At 39.9% G+C, this 10,129-nt stretch overlaps 1 protein-coding gene across 1 annotated transcript; it reads right to left on the bottom strand.

Moving 5' to 3' along the window:
• Positions 1-5,582: 5,582 nt before the first annotated feature.
• On the bottom strand, positions 5,583-8,617 carry LOC115789486 (proteinase-activated receptor 3). The gene is made up of 3 exons (XM_030742922.1): positions 8,457-8,617; positions 8,064-8,248; positions 5,583-7,567 (listed from the first exon to the last, which is right to left on the bottom strand). Exons 2-3 carry the CDS (start codon positions 8,128-8,130, stop codon positions 6,504-6,506), a joined length of 1,131 nt encoding a protein of 376 aa, XP_030598782.1. The 5' UTR covers positions 8,131-8,248; positions 8,457-8,617; the 3' UTR covers positions 5,583-6,503.
• Positions 8,618-10,129: the final 1,512 nt, after the last annotated feature.

Below are 10,129 nucleotides of genomic sequence, written 5' to 3' on the forward strand. Positions count from 1 at the left end.
CAGTATGTTGTTTACCAGGTATTTTCTCAGTTTACTGAATAATGACTCATTTATGGAAAAAAAACTTTGTTAAAACGTTTTTGAAACAAGCTTCGTTGTCATTTTTTATTCACCTTTTTTTTCATAACGTATGCTGAATATGTCCACAACCTCAGATACATGACAAAGTATTATTATTATTCTGTTATTTCTGAGTGAAATACCTGGTAAATTAGGACAGTGAGATGCAGTTTGACAGAGCTGCAGGTTTATAGAAGAGTTTGATTCGGAATATCAAATGAATTACAAATGTTCAAGTTGCCAGTGGCTTTTTACCAGAGCTGTTGGCATTCTTGCAGGAATTCAGAGGAAAAACCTACTTTTGAGAAGCAAGCTAAATTTATCCATGGTGATTAAAGTCTTTATAACAGCAGCTCATTGACTACCATGGGCTGTTTCACACATGCAGACCACAACTGCATGTGCCAAAGCTGCAAAAGGCTTAGGCTTCCAGCAACCTTCCCCTTCCCACTTCCACTCAGTCGGTGTGCATATTAAAGGAATAGTCTGACATTTCTCTTCATGTGCATATTTGAAGCTACCAGCAGCAGCTCAGGTTTGCCAACTGTCAAGCTTTTGGCTTGACACACTTGCTTTGAGGCTCTGCTCAATGTGTCTCAGTGCTGTTTGCTTGCCCTTAGTCAATGCAGGGACACACAGTTCATAAGTGAAAAACCTTTCGTGCACAATGACTTTTCTATCATTCACTTTGCAAAGTAAATTAAACAAAAGTAAACACTGGACTTCAGTTTACTGCTTCCAGCTGTTTGGAGGAGTCTCACCTCTCACTTTTTACTTGTATTTGTAAATGCCCAGTAAAAATCAAAGCACTTTTAATGGTATAAGTTATCATTGTCATTTTAAATAAACCTATGAGCAAATTTGTCAAAAACATGTAGCACCAGTAGGGAAGGAGGCATTATTTTTGAGTTAAAACCTGAAAGTTGGCAATGCTGCCTTGCTCGGTAAGAAATTATTTATTAAGTGGAGATAGTTCAACAGGCTGTTTTTTATTATTTATTCATTTATGTGTTGCTTATTGCTGTACCGTGTGCTTTTCTGTTCTTAGACTACTGAATTATGGTGTTTGAACTCTGATCCTACAGCTCCAGTGATGACAGGTTGATGATACTTAAGCCTTTTGCTGCAATTTGCAAGAATTTGCAAGAATGACAAGGCCATAAAAATCAATAATGATATAAATAGTAGTTTAGTCCAAACTGGCAACTTCAGCAGCTACATTTCTAAAGTGAAAAGAAGTTTACATTTTCTGCTTTTTACAGTAAGAGATTTTTGGGCTTGGAATCCTTTTGTCTGAATGTTTCCTCTCTCCCCCTCATGTGTGTGTTCGTCTCGTGGCGCTGAGCTCACCATGAAGGGCTTTGCTCTCTGTTGTGATCTAATTTGCCAAGAAGAATTTATACTGTAGGAATCTGTTAGTATCAAATTATACTTTTGTTTTTGTCCCCCCTCTATCTGTCTCATTGTCCTGGTTTTCTTCATAGTGTCTCTTGGTCCATCCTGTCCCCTCTTTATCTCCTCCTGCCTTGCTGCTGCTCCCTCGGAAACTCAAAGGCCTTTCTCAGATGTTGTGCCTCTCTTACTGTCAAGCTCATCTTTCCTTCCAAACCTTGCTGGAAGCTTTGCTGCTCTTTCCTGCTTTTTTTGGTTCCTTATCTCTTGATACTGCAGTGAGCATGCATGTGCGTGTGTGTGTGCGTCCCTCTCTCTCCCTCTCTGTATGTACAGCTGTGGTCAGGTCACATACACCCATCACAGGCATGAATGTTATACACACACCTCACACTGATATTTGATTAAATGTCCTTTAGCAAGCTGGATGTTGATCGAAGGGTTCTGGGAACCACCAACAAGATTCTGGCATAATTCTGCCTGGATATTTGACCACCCTTCCTGGCAGAGTTGATAGCGAGAATTGGCACACACCCAGCTTTTAGTCCTCAGATTTTCAGTAGGGTTGAGGTCGAGGCTAGTTTTGATGTGCATTTGGGATCATTTTCCTGTGAGAACATTCAGTTGTGCCCCAGTTTCTAGCTGTTAATTTGAGGTGAAGTTGAAGAATTTGGACGTAGTCCTCCTGCTTCATTATTCTGTCTGCTTTGTACAATGACCAAGACCACTGGCAGTAAAACAGCCCCAGAGGATAATGCCACTGCAGTTGGTACAGTGCTCTTGGGCTTGAAAGCTTCACCTTGACTCCTCCAAACATACCTCATGTCACTGTGGCCAAATAGCTCATTCTTTGTCTCATCTGGCCATAAAACTTTCCTTTTCAGAAGGGATTTGGCTTGTTCATGTGGGCAGCTGCAAATTTCAGTCAAGCTTGAAAGTGGAGCAGGGGCTTGCTTTTTGGTCGGCACCCTCTCAGTCCATGGTGATGTGAACCTGGCGTCAACTTAGACAGTGACACTGGCGCTCCTGCACTTTCCAGTCCATGGCAGGCGTGAGAGTTGGTGGTTCCTGGGTTGTCCCTGAACTGTTTAAATAATGATCTCAGAATCTGCAGCTGCTTAGAAATGGCTCGATTACACTGTCCTTCCCAAAGCCCTGACCTCAATCCTAGTGAAAATTTGTGGACTATGTTTAAAAGTACCAGGAAACCAATCAATTAATCCAGTCGGCTTCCAGCCAGAAGCTCGTTAATGTCTAACGCATCTGGTCGAGTTGCAACTTGCAAAGGAACATTTAACCAAACATTAGTGGATGTGCAAATATACATTTGACCCTGTGTGGATTCGAGAAAATCCTAAATAAATTCAAACTTGTGCACCCAATTGTTGTTTTTTAAAGTCATTACAGATATTCTGTACAATCACTCCACCCTGGAAAACAACAAATAAACAATTCAAAGAAATAATTAAAAGCCCCAAATCACCACGACATTCATGCCCATCATGAGTGGATAGAAACCTTTGACCACAACTATATGTTTACTCGCATGTGTGTCTAGACTAGAAACCATCTCCTATGTGGACATATGTTGTTTCTCATTTTTCTTTTGCTAAACCAATGAACTGAAATTTGAAGGATTTGATTCATATCATGAAGTGAAGCTAAAAGCCATGTGTATAAGGTCAACTCACCCAAATTCCAAAAAAACCCAGAACATTTTTCCAAGTTTTGATTTAACATGTTGAGATTGTAGACCTCAGTACAGCAAAGCCAAATCAAATTTGTTTATGATGCTCACTCTTCAGCCTTGGTACAATGGAGATGCTAGCAGCTATCACACTGCTGCTAGTATTAGTAGGTACATCATCTGGGGGACCAGGAACTATGAGATTTTTCAGTCTGGACCACAGTAGTCAGTTAGGTCCAAAGGGGACCAAATTTGGACCTAACTTTGGCCCATGTATCATCATCCCAAAAATAAGTATTGGGGGGAAAAAATCGACTATAATGTTTGTCCTGAATTTTTAGTTAGATAGTAGTTAGAAGTAGATAATAGTTAGATAATCCATGGAACTGACAACAGTTTTCAACCCTTGTTTGCAGTGAAAACTGTTCTGGAAAATTATGAGAGCTATGAATAACACTGTTCAGCACCGTGAGCATCACAAACAAAACTACAGTGACCTCAGAGAGGGATATCTAATGAAACAAACAAAAAATGTTTTGAAAGGTTATTTTTTGTGACTTGGGTGAATGCGCTATAACAAAAAAAAAAAAAAAGAGAGAGAAACTTGTATATTTAGAAAACCCGCTGCTTCAGTGTCAACATATATCAGGGCATTTGTAAAATATAAGTCTGTAATTTCTTCTGCATTTCTTCATTCAAATGTACCAAACTGGTATTTCATGTTATTGTATGTTACATTTCTCTTCATTTTGGTGGTACAGGACCTATTATTCACAAGGACTTCCTTTTAAACCAACCAAAATGCAGTGCAGCCGTTTCAAGATATGAATCTGCTTTCCTGTGATTGATGCTTCATTTCCATCTGTCCATGCCCTCGGATCGTGACTTCCCCTCAATCCCACCACTTGTGCTGAACAAACTCGCTATACTGTTTCCAGATTGAAATCCTGCATGTTTGTTACTCAAGTCCCTCTGTTTTGTGTGCTTTTTGCCATTTTGGTGTCTTCACTGTTCCTCTGCGGAGGTTAACAGATGTGATTCCCGGGTTAAAGGTGAATGTATCATTCTCGTGTGTTGTCAGGTTTGTTGTGGACAGGTGTTCATTATACTGAGTTGTTCTTCTGGGTTATTGTGAAGGGGCATGCTAGTGATGAGATGACTGTGTGTACTACAAGCTGACCTGCGGCAGGGGTGGTCAAATCTGCTGTCGGGATGATTTCCTCAGTCAGATTAGTCATTATTGTCTGTGGAGCAGGAATTAAAGTGCCAACATTGTGACTTTCAGATCTGAAAACCCCTGCTTGTCAAACAATATGTGGAGGTATGTGTGTAAAGATAAAAATATGACCATGATGTTTTATTTTGATCAGGTTGATAAAAGGCTTTAGTGAATGCAATGTAAAGGCGGATTCCTCTGGTATCTACGTATTGAATAAAGAGTTTCATTTGAAACGGCAGTTGAATTTTGTGCTGCATCAAGTTTTACCAGCAGATGGAGCCAAAACCAAAACATGCAACTCTCTCCGCCTGTTTTTAATCAAACACACATTTAAGGAATTTTATTTTATAAATTGTGAAAAACTTTGTGGTCAGCTAGAGTTGAGCTTTTATGTTTGTCTTGCTGCTTTTTTTTTGTAGGGAAGATTATTTAATCAGTTTGGCATCAGTGGTGGTTCTGTTTCACTCAAATTAAAGCAGGGCACATATAATTGTTACGAAACTGTGTCTACAACCAGCAGTTATAGGATAGTGTAACAGCAAACTTGAGGTCTTACTGGTAATGTCATTACAGCAATAAGTTTCAGTTACAGCAACATAAGCCAGCAATATGAACTTGCCAACAATAAAAGGTTATTTAAGATACAAATGCTGGCAAATATTAAATGTTATATTTCATTACCGTATAATTTTAACAGAGAGTGCCATCACTTCACTAGGATGACTGCTTCCTGAAAAGTGGTTTGTTCCCAGAGCTATGAAGTCAACTGCGACGCGTCGCGCATCCTACCACAGGCTGGTCAGGAAATACCAACACACTCACTGAGAGAGCAGAGTAGCTTAAAATAGCTTAAATAAGGGCTCCCGGGTGGCTCAGTGGAGAAGCCGGCGACCACATACATATACCGCGTTGCCGTGCGGCTGGCGGGGATTCGAGTCCCGGTCTGTCGCCAATTTGCCCGCATGTCTTCCCCTGTATCTTTCCCCCATTTCCTGTCTCCGTCCACCGCTGTGACCGACAATGCAAACAAAAAAGCTTAATAATTAATTGATCTTCCTAAGAAATTCCAATATATGTGAAAGTATAGAAATATTCTATTATACAATATATATATTTGAACAGCTATATATATCGCAAAACTTTGCCAAAAGACCACGTAAGACACACAGATTTAAACATGTTTAAAATTTATCAGCAGACAGCGTTTATGATTACAAGCGCTCAAAAAGCTTTGGAAATATTTTTCTTGTATCAGTTTGCTTCACATTTTTCTTTTCTTCCCCAGTTCAGATTCTAAACAATTAAAAAAAAAAATCTGTTAAGAGAAATTATATGTATTATTCAAAATTAATATAATCCCTTCATCTTCTCCACACATCCATGTACTATAAAAATATAATATATACACTAACAAATTGCTGTAAAAATACAGGAAATTAAATTTGATAATGTGCCATTTTTTTTCCGCAAGTATAAATATTATTGGCAAGTTTTTATTTATTTTGTACATAGAGCTCAAATGTTGGCAATATGTGATGTTTTTAAGGTTTAGCTAGGGACCATCATGACCTTTAACCTCCAGTGCAAAACTTCAGGGTGTTAAAATGTTGAATACAACAGCATTCTGCATACAGAGCAAATAGTAGCAAAATTATTGTGAAGACTATAGAGAAAAGAAACTGAGGGAACATGGGCAAGGATGTACATACATTTTAAACCGTTTATGCAAACTACAGTAGTTACACTAAAACACATTATGATAGCAACCAAACAGAAGACCATAATGCTTATATTCTATGTGTCACAGTAATTTTTTTTAAAGACACTTGCCAATTTACCGCACATTGACAAGTGTACATATACATTTGTTTTCTGTCTTCTTTTCAAGCTCATTTCCAGGTTTTAATCTAGCAGTTCTGTTTTGTGTATGTGTGTCACAAACACGCACAAAACAGAACTGCTATATTAAAAAAACAATTCTGACTCATAGAATAAGGTTAATGCAACAATGGTGAAATCCATTTCTAGTTTAAAATGAGTACAACAGGTGCTTTTGATTTCTCTTTGGATTCCAGCCAAGGAGAACATTTTCCTCATCATCAATTACAAAAAATAAGAACTATAATAATCACATTTAGCCTCCCATTAGAAAGATATGCTCAGTGTCTTGCCCTTGAAAATCATAAAGTAAAGCCTGGAGCCTGCAGACTTGGACATGAGAAGGAAGAAGAAGGGATCCAGACAGGCATGGACACAGCACAAACACACTGCCACGTTAAAGTAGGCGTACAAACTTTCTGTTCGGTCCACAAACAGTTGCACATAATGGAGAAGGTGCAGGACTCCGGCGGGCACAAAGCACACCAGGAAGATGGCAAACACCAGTGAGCTGGCCTTGATATACATCGCCCAGTCGAAGTGCGATCTCGTGAGCTCGTTGATAATTCGGACAAAACACACGACTGTAACCACAAGTGGCACCACAAGACCGAGCACGGTCAGAATCAGGTTGTAGTAGATCAGAAAGACATGAGAGCTGTAGTCCAGGGGCAGCACATCGTGACAGGTTGTGCGGTTGAGCTGAGGGAGCCAGTAGCTCTGCTGGACGAGGAGCTCTGGGATGATGGCGGCACCGAACACCCCCCACAGTGCCAGGGTCACCCAGGCAGTGCACATCCTCTTGGGCATACTTTTGTACTTGAACGGGAACGCCACCGCCAGGTAGCGCTTTATGCTGATGCAAGCCAGCGTCAGGGCCGAGCAGTAGAGGTTGCCATAGAAACATGCTGTGACCACTCGACAGGCAGTCTCTCCGAGAACCCAGTGGTTTCCATGGAAATGGTAGTGAGCCTTAAAGAAGAGGGAGAGGAGGAGGAGGAGGTCGGAGACAGCCAGGCTGCAGTAGAGGATGGCAGAAGATACCTTTCGAATTTTAGTCGCCAGCAAGGATAAGATGCTGATGTTGGCTGGAACCCCGACAATAACCACCATCATATAAATGATGGGGATGACCCGAGTGCTCAGAGTGCCACGGAGGTAGCCCACTGTGCTGTTGCTGAGTGACTGCAGAGCTGGAGGAGAATAAGTTAAAAGGGGAGCCCGAGTCCCATTTAGGACGGGTTGCGGCTGAATGACTAGGACCCCATTAAATGTTCTGGGCACAGGAACAACAACCATGGAGCGGTTTTCTTTTCTTTGTCTCCATTTCTCTGCAGCAAAAACACAAAAATGCAACTCAATGCAGTTTATTCAAAACATAAATCATTCTCAAATCTAATTTTTACCAAACTAGATTTCAAATGTACTGTACTGTGTACAGTGTACTAAAACTTTCTTTAGTAATTTAGATATTTTGTTTTGTTTGCAGCAAAATGCTCTCAAAACACTTTTGTCCGACCTGAATTTCACAGCCCCAAAATCATAAGGAATATTCACACACCAAGCAATGAACTATTCAAAGTAGAAGCCATTCTATACTGAACAGTTTTGTGATGTGTTGTTCGGATTAATAATGAGAGTATAGCCACACAGTAAGCTGTGGTTTGCTGCTTTAAACTAGTCTGATTCTAACCAGTTTTCACTGTACACCCTTTCTGCACACCTTCGCTCAACAACAACAACACCACCCGCTCTTTTAGATTAACTGTCAAGTTCCTCCGAACAGCTGCTTAAAGCTGTTGTTAAATTTTGGCAAACGTCTCTTACCTTTTTGCTGCTGCGTTCCGCTTACACAGAGAACAACAACGAGGAAAGCCAGAAGTAATTTCCCCATGTTTCTCTTCTTGTTGAGCTCAAGAGTCACTGCAGAGTCTCTCTTCTGTTTTCAGCTGCTGTTTTTCTGTCCTACGAGTCTGCTTCTCGGTTTGGTTCTGTGGGAGGACTCACACTTCCTCAGAAGAAAAAAGAAAAAAAAGGCATCACACATCTACATCCCACACAGCATTTGACAGGAACAACTTTGCTTTCTGTTTGAACACAGTATGAAATACCATGTGAATACAGTGTGAAATGATACTACTCTAATGTCTCCTCTATTTCCTACTGAAAAAAACACTTTAACTGCTGAAGTATCTTTGCCAAAAACAAATGTCTACCTACCTCTTTTCTCGATTTCTCAGTATTTTAAGAACTTCCAGCGCAGTTTTTCTGTATCCAGTTAACTGTGAAGGTCGACTACAACATTGTCTTAAAAGAGAAAAATTTCAAAAAGTAAGTTTTCACACAATTTTCCCAACAGTGCATTTGTTCCAGCCTGTGGTTGGGGGGTGAGGGTGAGGTAAGACAGACAGTGGCCACACTGGTATGGACGGAAATGTCTGTCTAAAGATGATAAGCAAGCCTGAACATGAGCAGCCCTGTTTTGTCTCTGCTTCCCTCCAGATATTTGTGTACAGGTATATATTTTTGTTTTAAACCTTTCAGAAGGTGACTGTTACTGCAGTCCCAGTTTTGTGCTTTTGGCACGTTATTTTAATTTGGCTTTTATATTTACGGGAAACTTAATATGCTTGAATGTGTCCTAAGATACCAGGACACGTGCTGGTTGAAGGAGTGTTTGAGTGTTTTCCTCGCTTTTATCAAAGAACAATTTATTAGTTCAGACTCCAGCACCCAGCTGATCGCAGATGTGACCCCGGGTCTTGTTTTTGTCTTATCTGTTTATCAGTGGAGAGAAAAAAAACATCTTCAGAATGAGCATCTGGGCGACCTCAGAGATGATCTCAACTTCCTGCCCATGACGTCAAGCTAAAAATGTAACAAATGACTCACAGAGAGAGCTGCAAAATGCAAATGCTGCCCACTGTAGTCAACAAAAATAGAACAAAATGTTAACATTTGATGAGACCTGTGAAAAGAGAGGTTTTGGTGATAGAGGTCATCCTGCACTGGTTGCACGTCTGACCCAAGAAAACACAAAAATCACCAATCCTGTCTGGAAATAATATTCATTAAATAGGCAGAAATCACTTTTTTTCCCCCAGTCATACTAAAGGATGATGTCCCTTCTTTTTTTCTTCAAAAGACAGCAGTCCATCTGCAGCAACTGCCTCTTGCTTTGTGTTGTAACTGACATAATGAAACTTAATGCTCCATTGAGTTCCTTTCCATTTCTATTTCATAACAAGCGATGGTCTATGTTAATTTTAACGAACCTATAAACTCCATGTATGGAAATAAATGATAAATATAAAGCTACGCAGTGCCCTTGCTACTTAGTCAAAATATGAGTGTAAGGACCTGTTATAGACCTGTTTCAGTTATGTTGTGAAACCGTAACTGCACCACAACATGTGGCTACATGTGGTGCAATTACACAGTTACCGAGAATACGGGTGTCATCAGATATCATCTTTCATTTTTAACCCTTTATAGGGGAAAAACTGAAATTCAAAATCTCAACCTTTGAGTGTTACAAGACTAAATTACTTTTGTGACATTTTTCAAATTTTCATTTTCATGTAGAAAATCGATTTGGTTCCTTGTCAAAATAAAAACATTCCAAGAAGCGTAAAAGAAAAACTCATATATGCTGAAAGGAACGTGTATTTTGGAATATCACACAATGCTTTCTTAACCTCATTAAGAAACGCGGGATGGGCGTCATATATATATATATATATATATATATTTTTTTTTTTTTTTTTTTTGATGGGAGCTGTCTTTGAATGGAAGCGTGGCATTTTTGGTAGCTGTATGAAATTGGCTGACACTGTGGTCAGTGTCAGCCGATTTCACTTCAGACTCCAGCTGCGCCTTCTCATTGATGGGTG

This window comes from Archocentrus centrarchus, chromosome 12 (genome assembly GCF_007364275.1).
Source record: "Archocentrus centrarchus isolate MPI-CPG fArcCen1 chromosome 12, fArcCen1, whole genome shotgun sequence".
In the NCBI taxonomy this organism is placed as follows: domain Eukaryota; kingdom Metazoa; phylum Chordata; class Actinopteri; order Cichliformes; family Cichlidae; genus Archocentrus; species Archocentrus centrarchus.